Raw genomic sequence first — 22,700 nt, forward strand, 5'->3', positions numbered from 1 at the left:
CACCTCCTCTACACTGCCTGTCCGTCATTATCACTCCACCTCCTCTACGCTGCCTGTCAGTTATCACTCCACCTCCTCTACGCTGCCCGTCAGTCGTTATCACTCCACCTCCTCTACGCTGCCTGTCAGTTATCACTCCACCTCCTCTACGCTGCCCGTCAGTCGTTATCACTCCACCTCCTCTACGCTGCCCGTCAGTCGTTATCACTCCACCTCCTCTACGCTGCCCGTCAGTCGTTATCACTCCACCTCCTCTACACTGCCCGTCAGTTATCACTCCACCTCCTCTACGCTGCCTGTCAGTCGTTATCACTCCACCTCCTCTACGCTGCCCGTCAGTCATTATCACTCCACCTCCTCTACGCTGCCCGTCAGTCGTTATCACTCCACCTCCTCTACGCTGCACGTCCGTCGTTATCACTCCACCTCCTCTACGCTGCCCGTCAGTCATTATCACTCCACCTCCTCTACGCTGCCCGTCAGTCGTTATCACTCCACCTCCTCTACGCTGCACGTCAGTCGTTATCACTCCACCTCCTCTACGCTGCCCGTCAGTCGTTATCACTCCACCTCCTCTACGCTGCCCGTCAGTCGTTATCACTCCACCTCCTCTACGCTGCCCGTCAGTCGTTATCACTCCACCTCCTCTACGCTGCCCGTCAGTCGTTATCACTCCACCTCCTCTACGCTGCCCGTCAGTCGTTATCACTCCACCTCCTCTACGCTGCCCGTCAGTCGTTATCACTCCACCTCCTCTACGCTGCCCGTCAGTCGTTATCACTCCACCTCCTCTACGCTGCCCGTCAGTCGTTATCACTCCACCTCCTCTACGCTGCCCGTCAGTCGTTATCACTCCACCTCCTCTACGCTGCCTGTCAGTTATCACTCCACCTCCTCTACACTGCCCGTCAGTTATCACTCCACCTCCTCTACGCTGCCTGTCAGTCATTATCACTCCACCTCCTCTACACTGCCCGTCAGTTATCACTCCACCTCCTCTACGCTGCCCGTCAGTCGTTATCACTCCACCTCCTCTACGCTGCCTGTCATTACTCCTCTTACTCCACCTCCTCTACACTGCCTGTCAGTTGTCACTCCACCTCCTCTACACTGCCTGTCAGTTGTCACTCCACCTCCTCTACACTGCCTGTCATTACTCCTCTTACTCCACCTTCTCTGTCAGTCTTTGCTCCACGTCTCCTGTGTTCAGTGTCATGCAGCGTTTGTCTTGCAGGGGATGAAGATCTCGTGCACTCACTTCCAGTGCGCGGCCGGAGCCTTCTCCTACCTGAGGGATCACTTTGCTCATTCTTACAGTGTGGACATGAGTCACCAGATCCTGAACCTCAACATAAACCTCATGCTGGTGAGAGAAGCGTCTTTAGTGTTATCAGATCTCTGTAATATCCGCTGTGTCGGGAACAATACAAGGGTCCGCGCTGCGCCTGCCAGAATCAGTGACCGCTTTGTGTTGCTGATTGCCGGGGGTCCTGGTAGTCGGACCACCATGATCACACATTGATGTCCAATCCTAAGAGTAGACTGTAAAGATGTCCCTGAGTAACCCCTTTTATACTAGGCAGGTGCCGGATTATTAGATCTTCCTTTAGATTTTCCTGACAATCCCATCTGAGCTCGTTCAACATCCAATTCCAGAACCATGGCTGTTATATAGAGTTGGTCTCTTTGGGGGTATAACATCCCCCACTGTTCTGGGAAGGCTTTCCACAAGATTTTGTGGTGTCTGTGGGAATCTGTCCCCCGACCATTAACCCTCTTCCACCAAATGTTACAGTAGTCACTGTGCAGTGCGGTAGGTAACGCTCTCCTGACATCCTTCACCATCCTGCCGGATAACGGAGGGCAATCAATTATTACATGTCACGCTCTTCAGCCCTCGGCGGCCCCGCTCTGTGACTTACGTGTCTACAGCTGAGCTGTTGTTACTACTAGACGCTTCCACTTTACAATAACAACACTTACAGGTGACCGGGGAAGATCTAGTAGATAATAACACTTACAGGTGACCGGGGCAGATCTAGCAGATAATAATAACACTTACAGGTGACCAGGGCATATCTAGCAGATGATAATAATAACACTTACAGGTGACCAGGGCAGATCTAGCAGATGATGATAACACTTGCATGTGATCGGGGCAGCTCTAGCAGATAATAATAACACTTACAGGTGACCGGGGCAGATCTAGCAGATAATAATAACACTTTCAGGTGACCGGGGCAGATCTAGCAGATAATAATAACACTTTCAGGTGACCGGGGCAGATCTAGCAGATAATAATAACACTTTCAGGTGACCGGGGCAGATCTAGCAGATAATAATAACACTTTCAGGTGACCGGGGCAGATCTAGCAGATAATAATAACACTTACAGGTGACCGGGGCAGATCTAGCTGATAATAATAACACTTGCAGGTGACCAGGGCAGATCTAACAGATAATAACACTTACAGGTGACCAGGGCAGATCTAACAGATAATAACACTTACAGGTGACCGGGGCAGATCTAGCAGATAATAATCACACAGGTGATCGGGGCAGATCTAGTAGATAATAATGGCACTTACAGGTGACCGGGGCAGATCTAGCAGATAATAAGGGTATGTTCACACGGCTTAGCAAAATACTTCTGAAAATACGGAGCTGTTTTCAGGCGAGAACCGCTCCTGATTTTCAGACGTTTTTGTAGCAACTCAAGTTTTTCGCGGCGTATTTTACGGAGGTTATTGGAGCTGTTTTTCAATGGAAAAACGTCCCAAGAAGTGACATGCACTTCTATTTCGCGGGCGTCTTTTTACGCGCCGTATTTTGAAAGTGACGCGTAAAATAACACCTCGTGGGAACAGAACATCGTAAATCCCATTGAAAGCAATGGGCAGATGTTTGTAGGCGTAATGGAGCCATTTTTTCAGGCGTAATTTGAGGCGTAGAATGCCCCAACTACTTCTGAAAACCATGCGTGTGAACATAGCCTCGCACTCAGGCCCCATACACACGAACGTGCTTTTGCGGCCGCAATTGCCCCGAAAATCCACGGGAGAATTGTGGCCCCATTCATTTCTATGGGGCCATGCACACGAACCACGAACGTAGTTTTTACATTCTGTGCATGGCCCGGGAGCCCGCACCGCAGAAAGAACAGACATGTCTTATTACGGCCGTCTTCTGGTCCGGGCTCATTGAAAATAATGGCCGCGGCCATGTGCATGGCCCGCGGCTTGCGGCTGACAGTCCGCTGCCGGCCGCCCCGAAAATCATGGGCGTGCACATGGCTACGGTCGTGTGCATGAGGCCTTACAGGTGACCGGAGCAGATCTAGCAGATAATAATACTTACAGGTGACCGGGGCAGATCTAGCATATAATAATGGCACTTACAGGTGACCGGGGCAGATCTAGCAGATAATAATAACACTTGCAGGTGACCGGGGCAGATCTAGCAGATAATAATCACACTTACAGGTGACCGGGGAAGATCTAGCTGATAATAATCACACTTGCAGGTGACCGGGACAGATGTATCAGATAATAGTAACACTTACAGGTGACCGGGACAGATCTGACTTATAGTAAAGGTGACATCCTATCCTATAACAGTGCCACGTGTAAAGTTATTGAGCTCCTGAGTACCACCCACTACTAGTAATGTGTGTCTATGGGGGATTACATTGCTGTGTGCTTGATTTTATGCACGTTTTCAATGGCTGTGACTGAAACACCTGAAATGAAGGGGTGCACATACTTTTTCTCCATATAGTGTGTGTGTAAAAAAAACAAAAAACTTTCTGGTATAAATGTTCCTCTGCGTTTTCACAGTCGCACCTCCATGTTCCGTCTGACTGATGGCGCCGTTCTCTTATTTTAGGGTCAGGCCCAGGAATGCCTCCTGGAGAAGTCCATGCTGGATAATCGGAAGAGTTTCCTGGTGGCGAGGATCAGTGCTCAGGTGAGACGCTGCTGAGGCTTCGTGCCCTGGTCTCCGCGCTCCGCCGGCTTCTGCTCAGTAATGTCTCTGTCTCCAGGTGGTGGATTATTACAAGGAGGCGTGCAGGGCGCTGGAGAACTCCGACACTGCTTCACTCTTAGGGAAGATCCAAAAGGACTGGAAAAAGTTGGTGCAGATGAAGATTTATTACTTTGCGTCCATCGCCCACGTGAGTTACTTGTGGCAGCGTCCGGGTGCCCTGCCCCAAGAATAATTATCAGCATCGAATTCATTGTTCTGCAACTTTGTTTCATTTCCTCACCGGTGAACAGGAACAACTTTCCAGACCTAATCCTTCTCACAGCATGAGTGTTGTTACAATGTATCCAGTCTAGACAATCCTCTGTGAGCTAAACACATCCGCAGCTCTCTCCTGTCCTGTTAGTTTGTTACAATGTAACAGTGTAAGTAAAATGTATACAGAGTTTTGTCTAGACTGGATACAATTGTAGCAAACCCATAGCTGTGAGTATTGGGTCTCAAAACAGGTTTTTAGCCTCTGGATGTAAAGACAGCAATCAGAGATCTTGAAAGAGAAGCATGTCTCCTGGCAGACGTCACTATCCCTGTGATAAGAGAGGAGATGATCATGGAACAATATTACAATGATATTCTTCTTTTCTCTTCACAGCTGCACATGGGGAAACAGGCGGAAGAACAGCAGAAATATGGAGAGCAGGTAGGGGGGGCACATCCCGAAAATCATTGTATTCCTGCACAGCACAGCAGATTATATTACACAACTGCACATCCAAAACATACAATGAAAGAAACACGTTTACCTCTGATCACCATATATATATACACGTGTGTGTGTGTGATCCTCATAATCAGCTGTGTCATTGCCTGTATTATACTCCAGAGCTGCACTCCCTATTCTGCATCTTCCGAGCTCAAACCTCCCAGCATTCCGTGCTTATTTAGTGTCTACACACTGCTTGGCCTTATGATTTGCTTTCTGCGAGGTGTCGTCTTTACACCAGACATTGTACAGTCCTCTGATGTAGGAAAACCTTACTGCGATTCCCTTCCCTGCTTCATAGTAGCTAAACTGTTAAAAAGGTGTCTGTCCACATACTTGAATGTTTCCAATAACTGCAAACAGAATAGTGAGTGCAGCTCTGGGGTATAATACAGGATGTAACTCAGGATCAGTACAGGATAAGTAATGTAATATATGTACACAGTGACTCCACCAGCAGAATAGTGAGTGCAGCTCTGGAGTATAATACAGGATGTAACTCAGGATCCGTACAGGATAAGTAATGTAATGTATGTACAGTGACCACCAGCAGAATAGTGAGTGCAGCTCTGGAGTATAATACAGGATGTAACTCCGGATCAGTACAGGATAAGTAATGTAATGTATGTACACAGTGACTCCACCAGCAGAATAGTGAGTGCAGCTCTGGAGTATAATACAGGATGTAACTCAGGATCAGTACAGGATAAGTAATGTATGTACACAGTGACTCCACCAGCAGAATAGTGAGTGCAGCTCTGGAGTATAATACAGGATGTAACTCAGGATCAGTACAGGATAAGTAATGTAATGTATGTACACAGTGACTCCTCCAGCAGAATAGTGAGTGCAGCTCTGAAGTATAATACAGGATGTAACTCTGGATCAGTACAGGATAAGTAATGTAATGTATGTACACAGTGACTCCACCAGCAGAATAGTGAGTGCAGCTCTTGAGTATAATACAGGATGTAACTCAGGATCAGTACAGGATAAGTAATGTAATGTATGTGCACAGTGACTCCACCAGCAGAATAGCGAGTGCAGCTCTGGAGTATAATACAGGATATGACTCAGGATCAGTACAGGATAAGTAATGTATGTACACAGTGACTCCACCATCAGAATAGTGAGTGCAGCTCTGGAGTATAATACAGGATGTAACTCAGGATCAGTACAGGATAAGTAATGTAATGTATGTACACAGTGACTCCACCAGCAGAATAGTGAGTGCAGCTCTGGAGTATAATACAGGATATAACTCAGGATCAGTACAGGATAAGTAATGTAATGTATGTGCACAGTGACTCCACCAGCAGAATAGCGAGTGCAGCTCTGGAGTATAATACAGGATATGACTCAGGATCAGTACAGGATAAGTAATGTATGTACACAGTGACTCCACCATCAGAATAGTGAGTGCAGCTCTGGAGTATAATACAGGATGTAACTCAGGATCAGTACAGGATAAGTAATGTAATGTATGTACACAGTGACTCCACCAGCAGAATAGTGAGTGCAGCTCTGGAGTATAATACAGGATATAACTCAGGATCAGTACAGGATAAGTAATGTAATGTATGTACACAGTGACTCCACCAGCAGAATAGTGAGTGCAGCTCTGGAGTATAATACAGGATGTAACTCAGGATCAGTACAGGATAAGTAATGTAATGTATGTACACAGTGACTCCACCAGCAGAATAGTGAGTGCAGCTCTGGAGTATAATACAGGATGTAACTCAGGATCGGTACAGGATAAGTAATGTAATGTATGTACACAGTGACTCCACCAGCAGAATAGTGAGCGCAGCTCTGGAGTATAATACAGGATATAACTCAGGATCAGTACAGGATAAGTAATGTAATGTATGTACACAGTGACTCCACCAGCAGAATAGTGAGTGCAGCTCTGGAGTATAATACAGGATATAACTCAGGATCAGTACAGGATAAGTAATGTAATGTATGTACACAGTGACTCCTCCAGCAGAATAGTGAGTGCAGCTCTGGAGTATAATACAGGATATAACTCAGGATCAGTACAGGATAAGTAATGTAATGTATGTACACAGTGACTCCACCAGCAGAATAGTGAGTGCAGCTCTGGAGTATAATACAGGATGTAACTCAGGATCAGTACAGGATAAGTAATGTAATGTATGTACACAGTGACTCCACCAGCAGAATAGTGAGTGCAGCTCTGGAGTATAATACAGGATGTAACTCAGGATCGGTACAGGATAAGTAATGTAATGTAATAGGAATAGGTGAATTCACACTATAACTCGCTTTGACCTGCACATTGTCTATATGTTGGACTCATTGCTTCCATCTTTACAGGTCGCCTATTTACAGAGCGCTTTTGACAAACTCAATGAAGCGATCAAACAATCCAAGGTAAGATCTAAACATCTGTCACACAAGTCATGAACCAGCCGTCATACATCTCATATATATATATATATATAATACAAAATATATTTTCTAAAAAACTGTAAAAGTCAAGCGACAAGTCCAGCAATCGCACTCGTCAATATAAATAGCAGCCTTTTATAAAAACCCAATCTTTGCAGCCTGTATTCTGAAATGGAACATTATTATTATAAACTGCTGTAACCAGGGGTAACACGGACTCGTTGCCCCGGAGATGAAGGAAATCCCTTGAGAGCTCCTACGACGTGCCCCGGTGGAGCTGCACCATAGAGGACAAATCAGGGGCTAGAAGGCAAAACATCAGCAAAGCGACTGTCGTCATATGGGATTTAACTTCTTCCGAGAGCGCTTCCCTGTTATTAAGGAGGAGGAGTGTGGTATCCTTATCAACTCTTAATCTAAAAATACAAGCCGTCAGTTCAGCTACTTGCTTGGTTGCAGCGTAATAAATAGGTTTCCCTGGCCCTGCTTGAAGGGGTTCATTACTTTGTACAATCTCTACTTGTTAGAAGGGTCTCTTTGACAATAAGTTGATCATATGGTATTCCCCTGCTGGACCCCCAGCGATCAGCTGTGATCTGCGGGGAAACCTGGCGGTAAGTTTTCAGTTTCCCTACAGCGCCACCACAGGAGAAATGAAGCATTACACAGTGTCCATTCAAATCAATGTGGTGTTTGTCAAGACAGGTCCTCCAGAGACGCTCTGAAGATGAGGAAACCGAGGACCCCCCCCCCCTCTCTATTATCTCATAATTCAATATTGGGGGGGTTATGGAAATGGGTTTACTAAATTGGACGCTGCCTTTAATATCTGTTACAGAAGTGATGTTCTATTTCTATATGACGTTACTTGATTGCCTGTGTATCTCTGACCTGGGCCTGGCGGGCGGATAACTGAGGAGCCACTTCCCTTCGGCAGCAGTTCAACCCTTTCGCACAGCGATCATTACTGTTTGAGGTGCTGAGATCTGAGCTTTCTCCTATCCCACCCATGAGTGTGTCAATCACAGCCCCCCCCCCCCCCCCAGGGGGTCATCGTGTGGGCACAGGATAGCCCTCCCCTGACATCCGTGGTTTTATCTAGAAGGTGTTAGAATATCCCAGTGGCCTATTCTCCCATGATTAATTCATCTCTAAGGACCTGCAAACACCTTCTTGTCTTCCAGGGCCAGCCAACCACCGTACAGGAGGCGCTCCGCTTCACCATGGATGTCATCGGCGGCAAGTAAGTGGCAAATCATGTCCTATGTTGTGGTTATTGGGTTTTTTACTCTTGGAATTTGAGGGGATAAAACCATGTGACTGTGATTTATTTGAAGGCGTTTGTCCAGTTTAATATCATTTATAAGATCTCTGCTTGCTGTTCTGTGTTTTCTGGAATGACACATACATTTGGTGTAGTCGCCTTCGCTGGATTCTGTCTTTCAATATTGTGTTGTTTTCTTTTAGGTTTAATTCTGCTAAGAAGGATAATGATTTTATTTACCACGAGTCTGTGCCGGCGCTGGACACCCTGCAGGCTGTGAAAGGTGAGAGCGGCCCCTCCGAGGGTAACTACAGCTCTATCAATACTGTCATACTGACCTTCATCTCCACACTTGAGATATATATATATACTGCTTTATAAGGGCTGCGGGTTTAACGGGGACTTTTTTTTTTTTTTTTTTTTTGTTAGGGGCCCCTTTAGTGAAGGCTCTTCCAGTTAACCCCACTGATCCTGCTGTGACTGGACCTGATATCTTCTCTAAGCTGGTACCGATGGCTGCACACGAGGCCTCATCACTGTATAGGTAAGGGATAAGCGCGTGCAGAGAGGGGTCTCCCGGGCCTTTTATGCGGCCAATAATCTAGTCGGCAGCACATCTCCCTGTGTAAATAGGAAGAGGTGCTGCCGACATGATGCAAAACCACTGGTCATAGTAACGTCCCTATACATTACCGATCATTGCTCCTTGTGACCGGAGCAGCGAGCACCGATCCGCGTGCTGGATAGACGATCGGCGTCCGTTTTTCACGGTCCCTATCGTGCCGACTAGAAAGGACCTTAACTGATTAGACAAGGAGCTGGTTCATGGGGATTTTTCTGCATTGTACAATCTGACATCTGAGGGTCCTGATAATCCTGCAAATATCCCCACTGCAGAGAGCAGCTCCGTGGGATATCCTGTGTGCCGCATTGCACGCATGCCCCTTCATCTCAGCGGGAGGGCGATCCGAGAACAATCCCTGGGGATTTGAATAATCACCAGTTTGTCCCGTGTGGATCTTTTTTTTTTTTAAACTCATTTTATTGAAAATACATAGTACAAAGGTATGATAAATATAACATTTTGGGTGACATGCAAGAAACCCATTTTGTTTTTTTCCATGTAACATAAACATACAAACAACAACATCGATCTCCGTTACACAATGAGAATGAGATGTACATTCTAGGACTGATCCCGTCCAACACCCAGACGAAGCACCCACCCCAGTTAGGACCCGCTGCCACGTCCCTGCGACTCAACTAAACCCCCAGACTGTTTAGGGAGGACCTGAGGTCGCCTACATGGGGCGATGAGCACCAACTACCCCAAACCTCCAGAAATGTATACGGACATCCCCTATGTTTGTATACTAGATTAGCGTAAGGTATTACTGAGTTGAGCAGTGTTTTCCATTGCGGAACCGTTGGGTGAAGATCTCCCATCCAACGAAGTGCAATCGCCTTCCTGGCCATGAACAGGGTCTCCCGTAAAAATATACCTTCATAGTGTGTCCAGGAGTCCGATGGGAGCAGCCCCAACAAACACAGCCCCGGCTCACAGGGGACTCGTTTGTCTGTTACTGATGAGCGGGAGTCCGTGACCCCTCTCCAGAAATGAGCAATTACCGGACAGTGCCACATCATATGGTCAAAGTCTGCCCGATCATGCCGGCATCTTTTACGTCTGGCCGAGGAGGCTCTGCCCATATGCAATAGCCTGGTAGGAGTTATATAACATCTATGAATGATATAAAGCTGCGGCATTTTATTATTAGCCGCTGGCGAAGCCGCAAGATGTGAAGACATTGCATCAAGCCAATCCCCCTCAGTCAAGTTAGGAATCAGCCCCTTCCTTCTGAGTTCCACCGCACGTTCGCGTGCGCTAACCTTTGAGACAGCAGGAATGTTTAGACTACTGATATCGGGCCCCGTGGGCCTTGTGTTCGAAGTATCCCTATAAGGGGTAGGGAAGAGATCAAGGTCTGAGCGTGTCTGAATTGGGCCCTGAGAACATGGTGCAGCTGTACACATCTAAATGTGTCCCTCTCTGGCACCTGGAACGTATCTTGTATCTCCCTTGCTGACAAAGCGTGTCCATCTCCAGTACTCAAATGTTTCATTTGTGTCACCTCTAAGCCCTGCCAGAATGCATGATCCTGAAATCCCAAAAAGTGAGGTAGCCCATGGTTGGACCACAGCGGCAAGTCCGCTACCGTATCGGTAAATTTCAACAGTGACTTTGCATGAGGCCACACCTGCTTCGCTAGTTTAATCAACGGTAACGTATGCCTAGGACTAAAGTCATGGGGTTCCAGAACGGGCCACAAATTAGGGACTCTGGGGAAATGTGCTAGATGATCGGCGTTGGGCAATGGGTCATCCAACAGCCACAGCCTAATACATCTAAGTTGACCTGCCAAATAGCCCCAGCCCTCTGTTTAGGCCTCTGCAGAGTGTCTAGTTTGAGCTTATGTCTATTCTTACCCCAAATAAATGGAGTTGACCAAATTGAAGAACTTTTTAGGAACCATTGTGTCCGCGTGCTCCAAGACATATACCAGTTTAGGTAGCGCTACCATTTTATTTAGGTTAATTCTACCCGCCACTGATAAGGGGAGTGATTTCCAGACTGCAAATTTATCTTTCAAATATGAAAGTAGGGGGTACACATTTATATCGTAGGAGTGTGAACTATCCCTAGATATCCAAACCCCCAGGTATTTAAAACTATGCACCACCTGTAGGCCCTGAAAATGTGAGCCCCAACCACAATTGTTAGAATGGAGAGGCATGAGATAGGACTTACCCCAGTTAATATGCAGGCCCGAAAAACTACTAAACACCTCCATCAATCTCATAGCCCTAGGTAGTCCCGTGAGGATCTTTAACCCAACAAATGCCTTTCCCGCTGTTCAGTGAGTTCTTGCTTTAACACTCAGACCCTATAAATCCATCAATGGAGATTTCCTGCTGATCTAGCACCCCACAAACATGACCCCCATCTACCTCACTGTGTATACTGCCGTGTTAATGGTGGGAACAGTGTACAGTGCTGTATATATTGCTGCATCAATGAGAGATGATGATAATAATAGGGGAGCGCCACATTAAGTGCCGGCATGTCATGATGTCTTATGTCTGACCACTTTTTTCCAGTGAAGAAAAAGCAAAACTCTTGCGTGAAGTAATGGCCAAAATAGATGCAAAGATCGAAGTCCTTGAGTAAGTTCAACCTTTTACAGGTTATTTATGAAAGTCACTTTTTAAATACCTGCATTATACCCCAGAGCTGCACTCACTATTCTGCTGGTGGAGTCACTGTGGAGTCACTGTGTACATACATTACTTATCCTGTACTGTACTGATCCTGAGTTACATCCTGTATTATACTCCAGAGCTGCACTCACTATTCTGCTGGTGGAGTCACTGTGTACATACATTACATTACTGATCCTGAGTTACATCCTGTATTATACTCCAGAGCTGCACTCACTATTCTGCTGGTGGAGTCACTGTGGAGTCACTGTGTACATACATTACTTATCCTGTACTGTACTGATCCTGAGTTACATCCTGTATTATACTCCAGAGCTGCACTCACTATTCTGCTGGTGGAGTCACTGTGTACATACATTACATTACTGATCCTGAGTTACATCCTGTATTATACTCCAGAGCTGCACTCACTATTCTGCTGGTGGAGTCACTCTGTACATACATTACTTATCCTGTACTGATCCTGAGTTACATCCTGTATTATACTCCAGAGCTGCACTCACTATTCTGCTGGTGGAGTCACTGTGTACATACATTACTTATCCTGTACTGATCCTGAGTTACATCCTGTATTATACTCCAGAGCTGCACTCACTATTCTGCTGGTGGAGTCACTGTGTACATACATTACATTACTTATCCTGTACTGATCCTGAGTTACATCCTGTATTATACTCCAGAGCTGCACTCACTATTCTGCTGGTGGAGTCACTGTGTACATACATTACATTACTTATCCTGTACTGATCCTGAGTTATATCCTGTATTATACTCCAGAGCTGTACTCACTATTCTGCTGGAGGAGTCACTGTGTACATACATTACATTACTTATCCTGTACTGATCCTGAGTTACATCCTGTATTATACTCCAGAGCTACACTCACTATTCTGCTGGTGGAGTCACTGTGTACATACATTACATTACTTATCCTGTACTGATCCTGAGTTACATCCTGTATTATACTCCAGAGCTGCACTTACTATTCTGCTGGTGGAGTCACTGTGTACATACATTACATTACTTATCCTGTACTGATCCTGAGTTACATCCTGTATTATACTCCAGAGCTGCACTCACTATTCTGCTGGTGGAGTCACTGTGTACATACATTACATTACTTATCCTGTACTGATCCTGAGTTATATCCTGTATTATACTCCAGAGCTGTACTCACTATTCTGCTGGAGGAGTCACTGTGTACATACATTACATTACTTATCCTGTACTGATCCTGAGTTACATCCTGTATTATACTCCAGAGCTGCACTCACTATTCTGCTGGTGGAGTCACTGTGTACATACGTTACATCCCGTATTATACTCCAGAGCTGCATTGCCAATTCTGACGGCTTCAGAGCTGAAATCCCTACTTGTTCGGTGTCTGCACAGAGCTTGCTTTGGAGGTTTTCAGTGTTGCCTTTACGCTGTACGGTCATTTGATATAGGAAATACTAACCACCCCACTGCATTATAGGAGCTCAGCTAAGCTATTAGGGCTGTCAAATCACAAGCTTGTTTACTGTTTCCAATTACATCTAGCAGAATTGTGAACGTGGCTCTTAGCTATAAGGCAGACTGACAGTAAAATGCAGCATCCTCGTGGGTGATGTTGGAAAATAAAACGTATTTGTTCATTCCCAGTCAGTTCACGGACTCCCTGCAGCTCGATCCAGACACGGTGGATAATCTGGACATTTACAGTCACATCCCACCGGTCTTGATGGAGAAGTGCGCTGCGCTGAGTGTGCGACCGGATACCGTCAAGAGCCTGGTCCAGTCTATGCAGGGTGAGTGTGATTTACCATCCGCACCTCGTCAGCGAGAAGAATGGACTCCGAGCTCTGCTGCGCCATCTTTAAAACGTGACATGAGTAAGATGACGATTGAGGGGGACGTTTATGAATGGGCAGAACTTGTCGTTTAAAGGGTCGCTAAATCCAAAATCCAATGCTGATCACCGCCCTGGAGATATGTGACGTCAGGCAGTGATCATGGGGGCAGGGAGGGTTCTGTACTTCCTCCCAATCATCCCATTGATGAATACTATCAGTCAGCTTCTCCCCAGCCTGAAATGGCTGATAACGGGGAGCAACAGATTACATTTGCCTGTTAGTCCGCCTCTCCGCGGCCCAAACGGTACAATCTTAACTTTACTGTACGATGTAGAGGAGGCCGTGACACCGCCCGTTAATGTTCTTGTCTCATTGCAGCGCTCTCTGGAGTCTTCACCGACGTGGAGGCTTCTCTGAAGGATATTAAAGCCGTTCTTGATGAAGAGGAGAAGGAGGAGAAAAAATTGCAGGATGAGGTGGGGAAGGCAAACGTTCCTCCGTCCTCCTCCCCTGCAGTAGCGGAAGTGAGCAAAGAGTGGACGAAATACATGGAGGTGCATGAAAAGGCGAGCTTTACCAACACTGAGCTGCACAAAGCCATGAACCTGCACATCAGCAACCTGCGGCTCCTGAGCGGACCCCTGGACCTACTCCAGCAAGCACTCCCAGCACCAAGTCTGACTGAGGGTGAGCACGCCCCTTCTTCTATTCCATAGGAGGAAATATAGCCGCAAACCTCACACATATGTCCAACATTTTACAGTCTAGATATAGAATTAATCTTCATATAAAGTGGAGTCACTGTGTACATACATTACATTACGTATCCTGTACTGATCCTGAGTTATATCCTATATTATACTCCAGAGCTGCACTCACTATTCTGCTGGTGGAGTCACTGTGTACATACATTACTTATCCTGTACTGATCCTGAGTTATATCCTGTATTATACTCCAGAGCTGCACTCACTATTCTGCTGGTGAAGTCACTGTGTACATACATTACATTACTTACCCTGTACTGATCCTGAGTTACATCCTGTATTATACTCCAGAGCTGCACTCACTATTCTGCTGGAGGAGTCACTGTGTACATACATTACTTATCCTGTACTGATCCAGAGTTATATCCTGTGTTATACTCCAGAGCTGCACTCACTATTCTGCTGGTGGAGTCACTGTGCACATACATTACATTACTTATCCTGTACTGATCCTGAGTTACATCCTGTATTATACTCCAGAGCTGCCCTCACTATTCTGCTGGTGGAGTCACTGTGTACATACATTACATTACTTATCCTGTACTGATCCTGAGTTACATCCTGTATTATACTCCAGAGCTGCACTCATTATTCTGCTGGTGCAGTCACTGTGTACATACATTATATTACTTATCATGTACTGATCCTGACTTACATCCTGTATTATACTCCATATACTCCAGAGCTGCACTCACTATTCTGCTGGTGGAGTCACTGTGAACATACATTACATTACTTATCCTGTACTGATCCAGAGTTATATCCTGTGTTATACTCCAGAGCTGCACTCACTATTCTGCTGGTGGTCGCGGTGTACAAACATTACATTACTTATCCTGTACTGATCCTGAGTTATATCCTGCATTATACTCCAGAGCTGCACTCACTATTCTGCTGGTGGAGTCACTGTACACATACATTACTTATCCTGTACTGATCCTGAGTTACATCCAGTATTATACTCCAGAGCTGCACTCACTATTCTGCTGGTGGAGTCACTGTGTACATACATTACATTACTTATCCTGTACTGATCCTGAGTTACATCCTGTATTATACTCCAGAGCTGCACTCACTATTCTGCTGGTGGAGTCACTGTACAATACATAAAGATTACATGATTTTCCGCTGTCTCTCGTCTTTGCGTTCATGTCCTTTCAGGGGGACGGATGTGAGTAATGGTTTAATCTGGGTAAACCTCTGTCTCTGTGGCAGTTTTGTAAGGAGTCTTATAGAGTCAATAACTGTGTGTATATATATATATATCTCTCTTTGTGATGTACTTGTTCCTGTATGATGAGATTTTGTGTTCTTACAGAGGATAAATCTGTGCTGCAAAACCTTAAGAGAATCCTGGGGAAGGTGCAGGAAATGAGAGATCAGCGTCTTACACTGGAGCAGCAGCTGCGCGACGCTATACAAAGGGACGATATCACCACCTCCCTGGTCACAACTGATCGCTCAGAAATGAAGGTGATTACGCCGAAATTACAAAATAAATTCATCCTGATCTTCCTGGTTAATGAATAGAATACCAGAATTAAAGTGAAGCCTGACACACAGACCTAGTGAGGAAGAGTCAACAGGGCAAATGTAACGCTGTATAACAATGTAACTTTAGGCCGGGTTCCCACGGGTCGGATACGTTGCGTAAAAATCACTCCACGTATCCGACCGTAACCTTAAGCGTGTTCTGTCAGAAAAATCGCACCACATTGCGTTACGGTTTTTCAAAGATGTTTTCTGCTGCCGAAAAAATGGCTGATACTTACCCCCTCCGTCTTCCCTGCGCGTTGTCCGGACTCCTATGATGACGTTACAGGCCATGTGACGATGCAGCCTTTGATTGGCTGCAGTGGTCACATGGGATCAAACCTCATCCCAGGAGGCTGGACTGCAGGAAGGAGGGTGTTCTGGGTAAGTATGCTTTTTCTTTCAGAGTTGCGATTCCTGTATCGTAATTGCTGTGATTACGCCGCAAAAGTCGCAACACTTGGCCTTCGGTTACGGGTTTTGCATCCCCGTTGAATTCAATGGGAAAAACCCGTAACAGAAAAGCAACGAAAACGCGGCATGTCTGATTTAAATTCCGCACCGCGGGTCCATTAACGTTGCGTTTTTTTGCGTAGCGCGGGCCCGAGATTTTCTTCATCTCATCCACTTTGCTGCTACTGTAAATGCTGCGGAATTTTCGCACAGAATTCAGTTCCAGAAATTCTGCAGCGTGGGACCCCGGCCTGATGGGTCTGTGTAAAGTCGGGGGTCCGGTCCTACGGGTGCTGCAGGGGCGACAATTACTGGTGACTAAGATCACGCAGAATGTGGCAGGAACGTACAGATTATTCCGCGGGTGACTGACCCTGCCGCTTCTTCCCCCAGAAACTGTTTGGTGAGCAGCTGAAGAAGTACGACCAGCTGAAGGTTTACATCGATCAGAACCTGTCCGCCCAGGAGAACATCCTGAAGGCTCTGACCGACGCCAACGTCAAGTACGCTCCGATAAGGAAGGTCCTCGCAGAGTCCGAGCAGAAGTGAGATTCTCCCGATCGCCTTTTTATAAATAAAACGTTGTCACTTTTACTTTTTGTGTCCGTTTTGTAACAGTTTCCGGTTCTCTAAATGCATCCTGCAGTGTAAAGAATGGAGGTTGTCATGGCTACGTGCGGGTAGTGAAGTGTAGCAAGCGTGCTGAGAGTATTCTCCATAATACACTAAATGTAGTGCAGCAAAAACCTCTAGACATGACCCTGGAAGTAGCCATAGCAACCTAAATGAAGCCTCCATACTTTACACTGCAGGCTGCATTCGGAGAAATGGAAACCGGTTCTATTGTGACATGTTTATGTTTCAAAACGAAACCGTTTAGACCCCCGGCTGTGCATTGCCCCCCATTATTTTGCTCCTTTCATCTTTTAGGTGGAGCCACACCGTGCAGACCCTGATCACCTCCTACGAGGCTTATGAGGACCTAATGAAGAAGTGCCAGGAGGGAAGGGACTTTTACGCAGACTTGGAAGGCAAAGTTGGCAAGCTCCTAGAGAAAGCACGGGCAGCGTACGAGGCCTCCCAGGCCGGCCGCCTGCAGATCCTGGAACGGTAATTGTGTCCGTTTTTGCGTTTCGCTGCACATTCATCGTATGCCGCGTTGTCTTGTGTGTGTCTTATTGTCTCCGTGTCGCCATCTTAATAGGGAAATGAAGAAGAAGCCGCCGCCTCGTCCCACGGCCCCGAAGCCGGCGCTGGAGAAGAAGGTCTCGGACCTGGACCTGGAGAACGTTCCCGCCTCTGACCTCGCGGACTTGCATCCGTTCTCCTCCCTCTTCCTGTGCGATCTCCCAGAAGAGCTGAGAAGTTTACCTCCCGAAGCCCTCGTGGCACATTTCGATCGCTTGACTGCAGATGCCATGGGTGTATTTCCGGTGGATCCTGCCTATAGTGGCATAAGAATGCCTGGCACAGATGCTTACAGGGCTGGGAGAATGGCTACTGCCCCTATGCCAGACCCACTAGCCGTGCCTTACAGCCGGGCGCCATTTAATGCATTGCCTGGGCAAATGCCCCATATGGCTGCGGGTGCTGTTCCCGGGCGCGCCTTCCCTCCATTTTCTTATGGCAACGTTCCTCCCGTCAGCTCCGGCACAGCCGGCCCTCCACAGTTGATGCATCCATCTATTAGACAACCCAGCGGTCACGTGCCGTCATCTTCTCCAAATGTATATTCCGCAGGAGGAGGACCAACCGTTCAACCAAGTCCAGCATCTGCACCGATGGCACCGGGCTACATGAGGACGTCACCGCAGCACATGCCTCTGCCCGCTCCTGGTGCGGCTCCTAATCCGTTTCAGCCACATTCTGCAGTTGGCTTTGGCATGGGACAAGCCGCGTCTACATCAGTTGTGTCTGGCCCTATGAACCAGTGCGTCTCGTCTCCAAATCCAACGCTGGCAAATAATATGCGGCCTCCGGCTACGCACGGCATTCGTCCAGCGACAACCACAGTGGACAGTATTCAAGGGCCCATTTCAAGCTACGCTGCACCTAGAATGCCTGGTCAAGTTCCTACTGGGACCCAACTCAACAACCAGCCCCTGCCACCCTGCCGACCCCAGGGCGGCTATATGGGAGCCCATGTGCATCCAGCAATGGGCCAGAGCCATCACTTCCACTACTCTCAAGGTGCGATTCCGAATTATGTTCAGCCCCCTCCACATTTACCACATGGGCAGCCAAACCAAATGTTTCACATGCCTGGGCAGCACCAACCTAGAATGGACGTGCCACCCCAGCTTCATCCTGGACAATCACCATATGCCACTCCTGTGCAGCATCAGTTCACCCCTCAGATGAGAGCTCCCCTTCATCCACAGCAGCCCGCTATTTACCAACAGGGGCAGGCGGCTCGTATGCCCCTTGTGAACCCTGTGATGCCACAACAGCAATATCCACAGTTTGCGGTGCAGCCCCAACATCCCGCGGTGCCGCCGCCTCACCTTATGCCACAGCGGTATCCACTTTCTCATCAGGATAAACAAGTCCAACAACCTATTCATACAACGTTTCCTGGTGCCATACCAAGAGCAGCTCCTCAGCCGGTTCAGACTGTGCCCCTGCCCATGAGCCAACCATCTCAGATTCTCCCCCATTCTGCGGTTCCAGGAATGCACAACGTACCTCCTGGATCCACCTCCCAGGTCTCGTCGGCCATGCCTTTTGTCCCCCCTGCAAGACACCCCATTCCTCCCAACAGCATAGTGAGTTCCGTGCCTCCTGGACCCCAGATGCCAATGGGTGCCCCTCAGGCCCCGCCCCTTGCCCACCATGTACAGCCTCCTGGCAGCCCAGCACTCAGTCAGCTTCCAGGTGGCGCCATTGTCTCCGGAGCTCCGGCCATTCCCTCTCCAGTACCCTCTCCTCAGCCATCTCTGGTTGTGCAACCGCCGGCAGTTCTGCCCTCCACCGCATCTACCTCTACAGCTCCGAGACCACCGCCTTCATTGACGCCCGGGGCGAGCCAAACCTCTACTGAACCAGGCTTTCACCGACAGGGTTCCACTACGGATGACCTTCTGTCGTCTAGTCCCGAGAGCCAACATGGAGGCTCCAAAACATCCGTGGGACAGCCACTCCTGCAGCCCACCAAAGCGGATTCTAAAGATGGCCTCAAGCCTAAGGGCATTCAGCTCATCGAGAACGATCCGTATGAGAAGCCGGAGCACGTCATGCGGCTCCTGTCTGAGCTCGATCGCTTTAGACTCGTGGTGGCGGCGCTTGACAAACCAGTGCCTGGCGCGGCCACCCAACTGGATTCTATGTGGAAGGAGTTCCAAGATGCCCAAGAGAAGGAAGCGAGAAACCTGTCTATCGCCATCGCCCGCTGTTATACCATGAAGAACCGGCACCAGGACATCATGCCCTTTGACAAGAACCGCATCGTCTTACAGTCCGGGAAGGACGATTACATTAATGCCAGTAAGATTGAAGACCTCTCGCCTTACTGCCCGACCATCATAGTGACTCAGGCTCCGCTGGCGGGAACCGCCTCCGACTTCTGGCTGATGATTTACGAGCAGAAGGTCTCCCTGATTGTCATGCTGGTGTCTGACCTGGAGATACAGAAGGTGAGTACCTAGGACAATGGGGTCCCTGATCAGATCGCCCCCTTTCTTTACCCGTAGAAAAGGTTGACTGTTACTGTGACGCACAAGAGGAAAAACGCAGCCTGCCTTATAGTGAAGCTCCACCTCTGATTTAAAGGGGGTCTCCGCTTTGGACAATCCCTACTTGTTAGTCTCTTGACAATAACCTGGTTACACATTATCCTCCTGCTGGAACCCCCAGTGATCGGCTGTGATCTGTGGGGAAACCTGGCAGTAAGTGTTTAGTTTCCCTGCAGCGCCACCACAGGAGAAATGAAGTATTACAGTGTCCATTCATATCGATGTGTTGTCTGTGTAATACAGAACAGGACGGATCCTCCAGAGAGAGAGGGAGACGCTCTATGTGACCGCTCTCCACTCTGACCGAGAGATGAGGGTCCTGAACAAGGGACCCCCCCTCCTCCGAATTCCCTAATAGGGGGTATGACAATAGGTTTTATAAACTGGACAATCCCTTTAATTGGGCTCCACTGTCCGCAAATGATATCTCCAGCGTCTCTAATACGTCTTCATTGCCTGTTGTGTATGTAGTTACTCTGCTTGGTGGGATCAGGGCTGTCTCCTCTGTTGGTGTGGAAACAGTCAACAGGAAGGTTAGCTGCTGTTGACGGATCCATCTATACTTCTACATTATTATTTCGTTTAATTTGCTTACTGATGTGTAAATGGGCTGAGGTGCAGGAATTATAACATGGCTTTTCTGATTCTATAATTGTATTTACTCGCCCTGATCTTGTGCCGCTCTCACGTGTGCCGGGTGCGTTACAGTGTATCAGTGCTCCTTATTGTGACGAGCCCATCACCTGTGTGAGTTGGACATGGTCAGGATGGGTTTATTCAGGACGTTTCCATTCACGGACCACTTTGCTGGTATTTTTGCGGTTGCGTAAAATCGCTGGGACGCATATTCATTATACGCCGTATCGGGTGACCTCGCGCTGCGATCCGTCATGATTGCGTTCGTGAAATAATCGGTAGCGGTTTATGGCTATGGAGTCTTGGCCTAAGCTGTTCATGAGCCATTCACACCCACGTCCTACTCAGAACTGGGCACCCCTGTAACATTCGCCTGCTTGCTGACGGTGTCCCGGTCGCATTTGATGACCGCACAGCCGATGTTCTGCAGAGGTGGAGCTTCACTCCAATCTTTATGGTTTCTTACCAGTCTTCAGACCGGAGCACGTGTGCTGTATTGTAATATTGGGGGGAGGGGAGACGTAGCGTGCGTCGCAGGGGTCTGTGTATGATCTCGGTTTGTTTTTTGTTTTTTTTTACTCATCATCTCCTTCTAGCAAAAAGTAGTGCGATACTTCCCTACGGAGCGCGGGCAGCCGGTGCTTCATGGACATATCACGCTGACCCTGACCAGCCACAAGGTGGCGGACACGCACGTGGAGCGGGTGATGTCTCTTCAGTACAAGGACCAAAGCCTGAAACGTTCCATCATCCACCTGCAGTTTACATCCTGGCCTGAGCTGTGAGTACAGACGAGGAGGGGCACGCGAGGAGGGCGAGGTGACGAGGAGGGCGACGCAAGGTGACGAGGGGGGCGAGGTGACGAGGAGGGCGTAACTAGAGGCGTCCGGCCGGGTCCATGCGCTGCGGATATGGGAAATGCCACAATGCGTTTGAATGAGGTCTCCAAAATCCATCAACCCCCTTGGTCCCTTGGTACTCCTTGTATATGTACGGATCACCTCCCTGAAGGGTCCGTGACATACACAGGAGGACTGCACGGGCACAGAAACTGCCCACGCAATCATCAGTGGTCGCCCGCCAGGCTCTCTGTAACCGCCGGGATCCCAGAAACCTCTGCCAACAGGCATTTAACCCCTTAGATGCTGCATTCAATAGCGACTGTGGCATTGATTAGCTATAGAGAGGGGGGGGGGCTCGACACGATCGCAGGTCCCGATGGATTACCATGGTCTGTCAGTGCAGCGACCTATAGAATAAAGACAACATGTTATTTATAATGAACTTTTTTTTCTTTTTTTTTTTTTTAAAATAAACGATAAATATGTACCCCAAATTGGGGCCGATAAATAACTCGCCCCGCAAAAAATCTCCCTCGTGCAGCTGCGCCAACAAGAAAGTACGAAACGCGTGGCCCTCGGACCGCGGTGATTAACAAATGGAAAAAAAACGCTATCGGGTTAACCTAAAATTCTGGCTCGGGGGGGGGGGGGTCCCATCTCCGTCATGGATTTCGCATAGAAATTTGCAGATTTTGACCAATTCAATGATTTATAGGGAAGTCGGTGGCTGCGGGAGGGGAAGACGTGACAATCTCTGTATCACAGGGGGCTGCGGGAGGGGAAGACGTGACGATCTCTGTATCACAGGGGGCTGCGGGAGGGTGAGACGTGACGATCTCTGTATTACGGGGGGCTGCGGGAGGGGAAGACGTGACAATCTCTGTATCACAGGGGGCTGCGGGAGGGGAAGACGTGACGATCTCTGTATTACGGGGGGCTGCGGGAGGGTGAGACGTGACGATCTCTGTATTACGGGGGGCTGCGGGAGGGGAAGACGTGACGATCTCTGTATTACAGGGGGCTGCGGGAGGGGAAGACGTGACGATCTCTGTATTACAGGGGGCTGCGGGAGGGGAAGACGTGACGGTCTCTGTATTACAGGGGGCTGCGGGAGGGTAAGACGTGACGATCTCTGTATTACGGGGGGCTGCGGGAGGGGAAGACGTGACGGTCTCTGTATTACAGGGGGCTGCGGGA

General features: G+C 48.1%; 1 protein-coding gene across 1 annotated transcript in view; it reads left to right on the forward strand.

Annotated features, from left to right (window-relative positions):
- The window catches only part of PTPN23 (protein tyrosine phosphatase non-receptor type 23), a 33,327-nt gene that overhangs the window by 3,724 nt on the left and 6,903 nt on the right, over positions 1–22,700 (forward strand). The window contains exons 6-21 of the mRNA XM_075827891.1: positions 1,235–1,366; positions 3,886–3,966; positions 4,043–4,174; positions 4,637–4,684; positions 7,091–7,147; positions 8,350–8,408; positions 8,633–8,712; positions 8,859–8,973; positions 11,589–11,654; positions 13,353–13,498; positions 13,922–14,230; positions 15,627–15,781; positions 16,688–16,839; positions 17,225–17,404; positions 17,499–19,926; positions 21,258–21,442. Of these exons, the coding sequence (XP_075684006.1) occupies positions 1,235–1,366; positions 3,886–3,966; positions 4,043–4,174; positions 4,637–4,684; positions 7,091–7,147; positions 8,350–8,408; positions 8,633–8,712; positions 8,859–8,973; positions 11,589–11,654; positions 13,353–13,498; positions 13,922–14,230; positions 15,627–15,781; positions 16,688–16,839; positions 17,225–17,404; positions 17,499–19,926; positions 21,258–21,442 (4,325 nt within the window). The remainder of the gene's footprint in view (positions 1–1,234; positions 1,367–3,885; positions 3,967–4,042; positions 4,175–4,636; positions 4,685–7,090; positions 7,148–8,349; positions 8,409–8,632; positions 8,713–8,858; positions 8,974–11,588; positions 11,655–13,352; positions 13,499–13,921; positions 14,231–15,626; positions 15,782–16,687; positions 16,840–17,224; positions 17,405–17,498; positions 19,927–21,257; positions 21,443–22,700) is intronic.

This window comes from Rhinoderma darwinii, chromosome 5, assembly GCF_050947455.1.
Source record: "Rhinoderma darwinii isolate aRhiDar2 chromosome 5, aRhiDar2.hap1, whole genome shotgun sequence".
In the NCBI taxonomy this organism is placed as follows: domain Eukaryota; kingdom Metazoa; phylum Chordata; class Amphibia; order Anura; family Rhinodermatidae; genus Rhinoderma; species Rhinoderma darwinii.